Raw genomic sequence first — 11761 nt, 5'->3', positions numbered from 1 at the left:
ACTTCTCTGCATATCTGAAAATTTTCAAAATAAAACATTTGGGCCAAATGCTAAGAACACAACCAAAAATGAAATCAATAAATCTTTTGAAATTTAAGCATCAATGTTGCTCTTGGGGTGTCCCACTCCCAAACCTTCCATTGCCATGTTCACCCCTTAAAGCCACTGCATTTCAATCAAGTTTGTGTTTTAAAGTTGTAAGCTACAGTTACCCCTCACAAAACACTCTACAGTTTACTCTCCTAGTTGACCAACCTTCACAAGACTGTTGATTTTTATTTGCCTAAATGGCACCATATTGCACTTTAAAAACCTAAGCAAATAAAATTATGCTTCCTAATTGGTACATGTAATACCTTGAGATCAACCATTGAAAGTTTTCAACTGGGAAAACTGGAAGTGATAAGGAACCACCAAGGTCGGTACAGTAATCCTGCTTTAGTCCTCTCAGATGATGAAAGTCTCTAGCAAGCGCTAGTTATTTTTTATTGCCAGGAAGGTGATAGGATAGTCTGTCTCTTAAATTTCTACTCTATTCAGATGGAAATTTTTAAGAGGCATTTATCGTTTTTATTTAAAATAGTTGATGAACTTAGGTATATACACAAGAGAACTGAAAATGTATGGGTCCACTAAAACTTGGACATGGTTGCTCACAGCAATAGTACTCATGTAACAGTCAAAAAGTGGAAACAGTCCAAAGTCCATCAACGGATGGGTAAACAATATGTGGTATATCCATACAGTGGAAAATCACTCATAGAAAGGAATAAAATACGAGGCACAACATGCATGAATCTTGTACGCTTATTAAAGGAGCCGAACACAAAGGTTGCATAATTTATGATTTCATTTATATGAAATGTCCAGAATGGGCAAATCCATAAAGAAAGACTAAACTTATCAGTGTTTGCCTGGGGCTGTGAGCAGCGGGGTCAGGAATGGGGGAATGACTGCCAAAGGGTACAGCATTCTCTTTGGGGTGGTGAAAATACTCTGGAGTCAGATGGTGGAGATGGTTGTTGCAAAGCTTTGTGTGAATATACTAAAAACCACTGAAGTGTGCACTTTACATTGATGAATACTATGGTATGTGAGTTATATCTCAATTTTTAAAAATATTTTATTTATTTATTTATTTATTTATTTATTTATTTATTTATTTATTTGGGAGCGAGAGAGTACAAGCAGGGGAGAGGGGCAGAGGGAGAAGCAGGCTCCCCACTGAGCAGGGAGCCCAATGCACCTAATCCCAGGACCCTGGGATCATAACCTGAGCCCAAGGCACATGCCTAACCAACTGAGTCACCAAAGCATCCTAATTTTTTTTTTTTTATAAAGGTAATAGAAAGCAATTCCTACTTGGTCCCATTTTTAAGAATAGTCAAGGGCATGTTGGGTTTGGTTGCACCTTCAGTGTTCAAATCACCATTGGCCAGAGTGAAGATGGCCCCCCACTACAGAGCACAGGCAAAGGTCTCCAGTCCTGCCTCCCCAACCCTTGTAGGAGCATCTCTGTTAGCCTTGGGATCTGCAGGGCCAATTTTGGCATGCCTCACATTCCTACTTACCATGGTGATCCCCAACACTTCCTTCCAAGACCAAATGTCATGCAAGTCTCATCTCCCATATCTTCTTCACTTTCCTCATTGTGCTCACCATCTTTTATTCATCACCCCCCAAAATTTGGTTCTATTCATTCTCTTATCTTACTGGCCCAGGAAGTGCACAGCTAACAGCAAGGGCTCCATAAATTTCTGGTGAATGAGTCCACTTACAGGAAAAGTTGATATAGAAATTTGCACTGTGTATTATTTAAAAAATGTAGCTCCATGCTTCAAAATGTGTTTTTTCTCCCATAAAAGGACTTCCTCCTCCATTTAAATATGTATCTTTAAGAAATATTGCACAAATAGTATTTTATTATAGACAATTCAGTTTATAAATCTCTATACACTTTAAGGAAACCATTTGGGCATCATAAACATTAAAATTTCAATATGCAAAATTAAATTTACAACAAGAAAATAAACACAAAATTATTTTTGAACTATCTGGTCATTGCTATACTACCTTCATAATTCCTATCCCGAGTCCGAAAATGTAGTCAAGCCCTAAAAATGTAGCAGAAGCATTTCCGCACACTGGTATCCATAATCTAGTTTGTGCAGCAATGTTTCCACTAGATTCATAGAGTACTCTTTGAAAGAAAGAAGCAAGAACTGGTCATTTAGTGGCTCTTCGGACCTTCTGCAACTCTTCAATGGGCTTCCATTCTTGGTTGATTGTTATAAGCTTGGAAAAAAAGAAGGAAAACATGAAAGAGTTTTAGGATCTGCCCTTCATTCTCATGTCCCTTTTTGAGATTTGTCTACACTCCTCTTTGGAAAGAGCATCACCATAATATTTATAGCCAAGGAACCATCTCTCCCCATCTCTAAAAATATGCACAAAACAGTAACATGGGCTCTAAAAAGCCTTTGGGTTCCTAAGTGGTATAGGATCAGAAAGAAGGAGCCATGTATATTTGCCCACTTTCACGTAACAGGTGCTAGATTTCTAAGTTGCCCTCGGCTTTATGTAATCTATAAGTTCAAAAAGTGTGTCTGCTCCTGGTGAGTGGATGCATTCTGCTCTAGCACAGGGGCTTGGCCCATAGTAGGCTCTTAACCAATCTCTTGTAATTGTAATTACTCAACAAAGGTACACATGATCCAAGTTATGCAATAAGAAAGAAGGGGCAGAGCTGTGTAAAGTCCCTGCCTTCCAAAAAACTCAAATTCAGAGATTCTCATTTATCCTTACAAGGTTTCTATTACCTCAAGATCTAAGAGAATGTAGGTAGGTTTTGTTTTGTTTTTTTTCTGTTTTTAAAAAATTTTTACATTTAACTCTAGTATCATTAACATAAAATGCCATCTTAGTTTCAGGTGTACAACTCTACACATAACTCAGTGCCCATGATTCATTAACCCTATACATTACTCAGTGCTCATGACAAGTGCCCTCCTTAATCCCCATCACCTATTTCCCCCATTGACCCACCCAGCTCTCTCTGGGAACCACCAGTTTGTTCTCTAGAGTTAAAAGTCTGTTTCTTGGTTTGCCTCTCCCCGCCCCTTCATCTTTGCTCATTTGTTTCCTAAATTCCACATATGAGTGAGATCATAAGGTATTTGTCTTGCTCTGGCTTAGAGATACAGATAGTTTTAAAGACTCTAAATATCCCTTACTAGGTCAAACTCTGCTATTTGAAAGCTGTTTAAAAAAAAAAAAAAGATTTCCTGACAGACCTAAGTAAATTCCAGCAGACTCAATGTTTTTACTTTCAAAATATTTAAAATGTTAAAAAAAAAAAAAAACTTTGCTATAGTCTTAAAAGAATGAGTGAAGGGCACCTGGGTGGCTAGGTCAGTTAGGTGTCTGCCTTCAGCTCAGGTCATGATCCTGGGGTCTTGGGATCAAGCCCGCATCCAACTCCTTGCTCAGCAGGGAGCCTGCTTCTCCCTCTCTTTCTGCCTGAAGCTTCACCTGCCTGTGCTCACTCTTTGTAAAAAGAAATGAAATAGGGACCCCTGGGTGGTTCAGCAGTTAAGCATCTTCCTTCAGATCAGAGCATGATCTTGGAGTCCTGGGATCAAGTCCCACGTCGGGTTCCCTGCATGGAGCCTGCTTCCCCCTCTGCCTGTGTCTCTGCCTCTCTCTCTGTGTCTCATGAATAAATAAATAAAATCTTAATAATAATAATATAATAAAATAAAAAAGGATGAGTGACTAATAGCTGATTTTGTTTAAACAGAATACCACTCCTGTTTCTCGGAGCTCCTGTTATCACAACAGACCTTATATTAACTTTATTTTTTTTTTAATTTTTATTTATTTATGATAGTCACAGAGAGAGAGAGAGAGAGAGGCAGAGACACAGGCAGAGGGAGAAGCAGGCTCCATGCACCGGGAGCCCGACGTGGGATTTGATCCCGGGTCTCCAGGATCGTGCCCTGGGCCAAAGGTAGGCGCCAAACCGCTGTGCCACCCAGGGATCCCCTTATATTAACTTTAGATAAATAATGGATACGATGGGATAACATATTACAATAATGATGAATATTAATATCTAGCCACTATGCTAAAGAATTTTATATATTTTATATTCTTTAATCCTCTTAACTCTGAGGTATAGATCTTTTTATTAAGCCCATTTTAGAGATTCTGAGAGCCCCAGAAAAGGCCAGTTGTCCAAAATCTCCTGTGAATAATGGAACAAGGATTTGAACCATATCTCCAGAACTCCATAGCACTCCCCTTATCACTACACTAAACGGCACTCTGAAAGTATTAAATCCATTTTGCTGACAAGGGTGCTAAAGTTCAGGCTAAATGTAAATCACTTTTTTTTTTTTTTTTTAAGATTTACTTTAGAGAGAGAGAGACAGAGGGAGAGAAATTCAAGCAGACTCCATGCTGAGCAGGGAGCCCACTTGAAGATGGATCCCACAACCTGAGATCTGATCTCAGCTGAACTCAAGATCAGACACTTAACCAATTGAGTCATCCAGACATCTCATAAACCTTTTAAAAATTAATTTTTAAAAAATATTTTATTTTTATTTATTTGAGAGAGAGAGAGAGTGCATGCAGAAGCAGGAGGAGCTGCAGGCAGAGGGAGAGGGAGAAGCAGGCTCTCTGCTGAACAGGGAGCTGAATGCGGGGCTCCACCCCAGGACCCCAGGATTGCGACCGAGCTGAATGCAGACGCTCAACTGAGCTACCCAGGCTCCCCATAAACCACTCTCTAATGTAGCAATACCTTGCTAGGTACACTAGGGTCCACGGTTTCCCAAGGTTCTGGATTTCTTTTCCGATCAAGGCTAAAAATAAAAAAAAGCTGATTAAACACTAAAGTACGTGAATTTAAACCAACTCTGACATTGTGTCTATAAACATGCTGGGACATCATGGGACAATAACTAGGCATTCACCTGTTAGTTCACTGAAATTGATGGAAGGTTAGGTAAGGGAGCCTCAGGATTTGGCTCAAATGTTGAGGACCAGTTCCTCTGCAGGATAGAAGGTCTGTATTCCCTTTGTTGGGCTGGATCAGAGAAAGTTCCCATAAGCTGAATAACAACGGGAATGGAAGTGCCAGGATAAGAGCCAGCCAAGAATGTTCTGGCTCTGGTTTCTGGGAGAGGCAGAGGGTCTGGGCCTGAACCCTGCAGGTGGTGAACTGCACGGTGTGAGTCCCCTCTGCCAGAGCCTGGCCTTACTGCCCTTTCCAGCCCTGCGCTGGGCCAAGATCAGTTTCAAGTTTTTCTCTTCCTCATATTCCAGGATTCATGGTATTTTAGCTTCTTGTATCAAGAGCTGATTGTAGACAACTGAATCTATAAACTCTATCACATTAAGGAAAGATCTTTCTAATAAACTGAAACGTAAAAAAACTCATTAAAATAATTATTTCAGTTTGATGATATGCACCCCAAAGGCCATTTAAGAACTTTAGATTTCAAAACTTCAGTTTAAAAAAAAAAAAAATCGTAAAACTTGGGCAGCCCGGTTGGGTCAGCGGTTTAGCGCTGCCTTCAGCCCAGGGCGTGATCCTGGAGACCCAGGATCGAGTCCCACATCAGGCTCCCTACATGGAGCCTGCTTCTCCCTCTGCCTGTGTCTCTGCCTCTCTCTCTCTCTCTCTCCTCTGTGTGTCTCTCATGAGTAAGTAAATAAATAATAAAAAAATAAAAATTAAAATATTAAAGAATCCTAAAACTTAAAACGTAAGTTAAAAAACTTTGTTGTAGGGATCCCTGGGTGGCGCAGCGGTTTGGCGCCTGCCTTTGGCTCAGGGCGCGATCCTGGAGACCCAGGATCGAATCCCACGTCGGGCTCCCGGTGCATGGAGCCCGCTTCTCCCTCTGCCTATGTCTCTGCGCCTCTCTCTCTCTCTCTCTCTGTGTAACTATCATAAATAAATAAAAAATTAAAAAAAAAAAAAAAAAAACTTTGTTGTAGAAGTGGAAGAAGGCCAATGGATGAAAAGATATTTAGATACAAGGAACAAACTAATTTTATTAATATCGTAATTTAACAGTCCTCTGGTATCAGCATGCTTTCTAGTCCCACCTACAAGTTCACAATTTGACGCTCTTATTGTGAGGGTAAAACTCGGAAACTGAAACCATGCATTTATTTCATTACTAAGGTCAATCTAACACTGCTAAAAAACGTGTTTACAATTGATGCCTACTTACATCACATCAGATTTTTGAAGGGAATATACAGCAAAAGACGAAGCTCCGCCCGCCGCTGTGGCCATGAACAGCACCAAAGGAATAAGCTAACAGAGAACAGGTGGAGGGTAAATATTCCGACGTTTCCAGGTGAAACATATGAAATATAACAGAATAGCTAGATACCATTTTATACTTTCTTCAAAATCTGCACCATCTTTTCCATCGTTAAAAATCAGTATTTTAAGTCAAGAACGTCAATGGCCTTAAACACTTACTTCCTTCTTTTTCATCAGGAGTTGGAAAAAGTTCATGATGGCCTCAGCGCAGAAAGCCAAATCTAGGACTAGAACAAAACCAAACCCAGATACCGATCAAAACGTCAGCCCCCAGGACCCAACCCGGCGCGCGCCAAGCGGCCAACGTACTCCCCGAGGCGACCTCCGGCGGCTCACCTGGGAGGCGGCTCACCTGGGAGGCGGCTCACCTGGGAGGCGGCTCACCTGGGAGGCGGCTCACCTGGGAGGCGGCGCCGGGCCACACGCGCGGACAGCGCACACGCCCAGAACGCAGCTGCGCCTCGGCGTCCGCGCTTATATACTGACCGCTCGGGTCACGCGGGCTCGGGGCGGGCGTGGGCGGAGGGGGTCCTGCCGAGCCGGACTCGCTTCCCCCGCTCGGCCCCCGGCTCCCCGGCGCCCCCTGCAGGACGTCCTGCCCGCGGACGCGCCGCAGCCAAACGCGGGCGCGGGCGCCCCCTGGCGGCGGGCGCGGTCCCTACCCGCCGACCCGCGAGGGCCGAGGCCCGGCGGGGACCCTGGCGGCCGCTCCCAGCCCCGCCGCGCGCCTGCTAGGGGTGCCCCCCCCCCCCCCCCCCCGAGAACCCGCGGAGTTCCGATGGCCAAGGCCTGGGGGAAAATCCAGTTTGCTAATAGGCGGCCCGGAAAAGGAGCCGCAGAGCCGGGGGTGCGGGACGGCGGGCTCCCAGGTGCAGGCAGGTACATTAAGATCAATCCAATCACATTAACAGCTCCGAAATGTGATGGAGCGCACGTGCGCTCCGTCACATTTAATTTAAAATTAAATTGTAAAATTCATTTCAGAAGAACTCTCATGATGTCCTGATTTATTCCATTTAATTTTTTAAAATTTCCACCACCACCCCCCCCCCCCCCTTTTTTTTAATGGGAAAAATCAGGAGGTGAGGGAGAAGAAACAGAATCAGCTTTGGAAAGAGTTCCGTCCATGGGAGACGGCACAGTCTTTGGCTTCAGTCTCCTTTTAATCGCCCCTAAACTAGCAGCGTTGCCTCGTACAGAGCATGCAGGAGTCTGCAAAACCACGGAAATAATGCTAACATTTCCATTAAGCCAGGCCCATGTGTCAGACTCTGTGCTGGAATCTTCTCCACGGTTTTGCAAGGTGAGTATGTTATTTAGGCTCGGAGATGCTCAAGTCACGCAGCCAGGAAGTGGCAGGGCTGTAATCAGAACCCAGGTCTGTCTGGTACCCAACACCACTGTTCTTCCTGCAAGTAAGCCAGGAACACTAGCTCGGTTATTTTTAAAATGGTTATTTTAAAACAATTATTTTAAAACTGAAGTTCAAAGCTATGAGTTAATATTAAAACAGAAACATCATGTTCTCTGGAAAGGACCAGGCCCAGATCTGTTTCAACCTCATTTTTTAGTTCTAGGCATGGGCTTTGCAGCGAAACAGAGGCCTGAGTTCAGAACCCACCCTGCCACACTTCATCAGCTGACTGACTTCAAGGAAACTACTTAACCCTTAAGAGTCTTAGTTTATAAATCTGTAAGATGGGAACAAATCTACTACAGGAAGCAGTTGGAAAACATATTAGAATGTATGTAAAGCGCATGGCATTCTGCCTTGGTAGTAGTAGGCATTCAATAAGTAGTAATTATTTGCAAAGATTTGTTTTGTTTTATATAAGGCAGATCATAAATGTAGCTTCACACCCACTTCTCACTTCAGATAAGGGTTCTTACTGTGTAACCCCAGAGCTGTAACTGGAGACATTCTCTGGTTGGTTAGGTTCACTAATCAATACAACAACAACAAAAAACCCTCAACATTAATTCTCTGTGGTTTGTATTGAATAGAATCAAAGGAGCCTTTTAATGCTCCTTCTGCAGTATTTCTAAAACTTCTTTTGTCGGGAGTTTCTTTAAAAAGCCTCTTTTTTTAACAATTAAAGGTAAGTGTTTCTAGAAAGGAAGGGAGAGAGAAAGGGGAGGAGGAAGGAAGAAATTTTACAGGAATGTATCATGTCTCCCAGATCAAAATTACAGTGTGTAGCCCTTGCCACTGATGGGTTTAAACTCAGAGCCCTGCTTCTTTCCAGTATTGCTTCTTTGCAAAATTCGGTGTTTTGTAGTAGTCTAGGCATTAACCTGGGGGCAGGGGCATGGTATATTTAAAAGATTAATGAGATATGAGTGTCTTTTTTCAAGGTTCTTAAATTTTAATGCCGGTAAATAACCCCAGGCATGGGGGTTAGTGCCTGCAAATAACCCCTGGCACCAAAGACAGGTTATTAATTCCAACTAAGGGGGTCTGAGAAAACTTACAAAAAGTGAGGATATATATTTGGGGGCAATTAGGGAAACCAAATGTGGACCAGACATGAGAGAGTTATATTTTTTAAAGATTTTATTTATTTATTCATGAGAGACACAGAGAGAAGGCAGAGGGAGAAGCAGGCTCCATGCAGGGAGCCCGACGAGGGACTCAGTCCCAGGTCTCCAGGATCACACCCTGGGCTGAAGGCCGCACTAAACCACTGAGCCACCCGGGCTGCCCAAGACATGAGAGATATTAAAGAGTGTTGTTCATTTTGTTAGGTGTGATAATGGTATTATGTTTATGACAAAAATACCGCCCCCCCTTTAGAGATTGTGTATGGAAGTATTTAAGGGGGGAATGTATTTTGTGTTTTTTTAAGTAAGCTCTAGGCCCAACATTGACACTTGAACTTACAGCTGAGATCAACAGCTGCATGCTTTTCCCAAAGCGCCGACCAGGTGCCCCTTAAGGGAAAAATATGATGACTGAGATTTACTTTTAAATACTTCTGCTAAAAAACAAAACAAGGGGATCCCTGGGTGGCGCAGCGGTTTGGCGCCTGCCTTTGGCCCAGGGCGCGATCCTGGAGACCCGGGATCGAATCCCACGTCGGGCTCCCGGTGCATGGAGCCTGCTTCTCCCTCTGCCTGTGTCTCTGCCTCTCTCTCTCTCTGTGTGTGACTATCATAAATAAATAAAAGTTAAAAAACAAAACAAAACAAAAAATCCCACCAAAACCAGAAAAAAAACAAACTTCCGCTAAAAAACAAATGAAACAAAATATTAATGATTAGTCGGTCTAGGTGGTAAGTATGTGGGAGTTTGTTATAGTGCTGTATTCAAGAACATTTGAAAATGTTCAGAATAAAATGTTTTAAAAATTCACAAATTGTATATACAGATACCATGTGTCCATATAACCTTTAAGATCTGCTTATTTCTACTTGCAGCAGTGAGAATTAGACCCAGACAGCCACATTTTCCTTCCTTTAAATTAATGCCCAGGTTTACTGACCTTGTGGGAGATGCAAGGTCAATACGTAATTTGTTTTCTCCCGGGATTATTTGCAGGCACAGCTCCCACCCTTCAAATTCTGGCAGTCCCCAAAGAACCCACTCAGGACACACACCAGGATCACTCTCTGTCTCTGCTCCAAAACCTATAATCCACTGTGGGAGCCTCCCCACTCCACTCCAATTGCCAGTAACTTCTAGAACCTTCTCTAGCTGCTGCTAGCCAGTCTTGCAGGGGCATTGAGCCATAGCCGTTTGGCTTCCACTCTAGGAATTTCAACTTAGATTTTAATCAACCCAGCTCAATCTTTATAAGAAAAATACTCTTTAAAATACTATGTTTTGGGGCAACCCCCTTAGGTCCCCTCCCTCTTTGGGAGCTTTGTACTATCACTCAATAAATTTTGACCACCATTAAAAAACTTAAAAATAAGATAAAATATTATTTTTTTGTTGAAATTCTTTCTGCCCATCCTTCAATGACTACCTAGTTTCCAGGCTTAGCAAAAAACTGGATTTGCTAAATTTTGGATGTCTAGGAGTACACTATATTGCTTATGGCTGTTAATGTGGCTCAGAAAGGAGTTTGAGCTCAGTGTATAGGGAAAGCTGTTCAGACTTCCCAGGTGCTTAGAAGCTGAAGTGTTCTTTTGTCACTGATTAAGAACACAGGTTTTAGAAGTTGCCCAGAGCCATCTTCAAATCACATTAAAACTGAGCCAAAGGGGCACCTAAGTGGCTCGGTGGTTGAGCATCTGCCTTTGGCTCAGGGTGTGATCCCCGGGTCCTGGGATCGAGTCCCACATCAGGCACCCCACAGGGAGCTTGTTTCTCCCTCTGTCTCTCTGCCTCTCTCTCTCTCGTGAGTAAATAAATAAAATCTTTAAAAATAAATAAAATAAATTAAAAATGATCTATACATGCATAAGGAACTAAAAGATTAAATACCTAAGTATTTTCTTTGTGTTTGTTTTTACTAACATTCGAATTAACTTTTGTTTTAAAAGGAAATAAAAACATACATATAACCTATGTCCTTAGAAGTTGCTTATAATTAGGGATGCCTGGGTGGCTCAGAGGTTGAGCATCTGCCTTTGGCTCAGGGCGTGATCCCTGGGTCCTGGGATCGAGTCCCACATCAGGCCCACTGCAGGGAGCCTGCTTCTCCCTCTGCCTGTCTCTGCCTCTCTCATGAATAAAATAAATAAAACCTTAAAGAAAAATTGCTTATAATTACAAAAGGAAAAATAATAGCTATATGTAGAGGAATTGGACGATACCGTGAAGAAGTGATCAAAATTAACATCACTGATATGTAGAGTCATGTGCCTCTATCAGTGATCTCTGAGAACACAGCCCTTATGTAGTGCTCCACTGATAGTGCATAACCTGAATCTATCATGATGCAAAATCAGACAAACCAGAAGCCAGTCGTTCTATGAAATAGTTGGTCTGTACTCTTTAAGTGTTGAGGTCAAGACTGAGGAACTGTTTCAAATCTAAAGACACATGACAACTAAATGCAATGTATGATCCTAGACTGGATTCCATAACTGGAAAAAAAAAAAAAACTGCTGTTGGGACAATAGATGAAAATCACTGGATAGATTAAAATGTTCTATCAATGTTAAATTTCCTGAATTTGATAAATACATCATGGTTATCTAAGAAAATAATCACATTTATAAGAAATATACACTGAAGCGGCACCTGGCTTGCTCAGTTAGTGGAACATGTGACTCTTGATCTTGAGGTTGTGAGGTCAAGCCCCACACAGAGATTACTTAAAAATAAAATCTTAAAAAAATATATATATACACTGAAGTATCAAGGGGTAAAAGGGCATGATCATAAAATCTTTTAAATTGTCCTGAAAAATACTGTGTGTGCATGTATGTGTGTATATATAAAGGAGAAAGCAAATATGGCAAAAT

At 42.1% G+C, this 11761-nt stretch overlaps 1 protein-coding gene across 5 annotated transcripts; it reads right to left on the bottom strand.

Moving 5' to 3' along the window:
• Positions 1-1902: 1902 nt before the first annotated feature.
• C30H15orf48 (chromosome 30 C15orf48 homolog) lies at positions 1903-6856 on the bottom strand. 5 transcript variants are annotated; one of them, XM_025472914.3, is made up of 5 exons: positions 6731-6856; positions 6506-6573; positions 6249-6334; positions 4808-4868; positions 1903-2295 (listed from the first exon to the last, which is right to left on the bottom strand). In XM_025472914.3, the coding sequence occupies exons 2-5, from the start codon at positions 6539-6541 to the stop codon at positions 2227-2229; spliced, it is 252 nt and encodes an 83-aa protein (XP_025328699.1). In that variant the 5' UTR covers positions 6542-6573; positions 6731-6856; the 3' UTR covers positions 1903-2226. The 5 variants fall into 5 exon arrangements, with proteins under 5 accessions (XP_025328699.1, XP_025328698.1, XP_025328695.1 ...); XM_025472913.2 differs by having other exon boundaries at positions 6699-6837; XM_025472910.3 differs by having other exon boundaries at positions 6683-6836.
• Between the last annotated feature and the right edge of the window lie 4905 nt (positions 6857-11761).

The sequence above is a fragment of the Canis lupus genome, chromosome 30 (genome assembly GCF_003254725.2).
Source record: "Canis lupus dingo isolate Sandy chromosome 30, ASM325472v2, whole genome shotgun sequence".
Lineage (NCBI taxonomy): Eukaryota > Metazoa > Chordata > Mammalia > Carnivora > Canidae > Canis > Canis lupus.
The sequence above is the reverse complement of the archived record's forward strand: the minus strand, read 5'-3'. Positions and strand labels throughout refer to the sequence as shown.

Excerpts from the sequence above, each read along its gene's own strand:
- C30H15orf48 (XM_025472914.3), bottom strand. The coding sequence starts at position 6,541 with ATGAACTTTTTCCAACTCCTGATGAAAAAGAAGGAA. Across the intron at positions 6,335-6,505 it reads TCCTGATGAAAAAGAAGGAA|CTTATTCCTTTGGTGCTGTT; the intron begins GTAAGTGTTTAA and ends GTTCTCTGTTAG. Across the intron at positions 2,296-4,807 it reads ACCCTAGTGTACCTAGCAAG|CTTATAACAATCAACCAAGA; the intron begins GTATTGCTACAT and ends TTTTTTTCCAAG.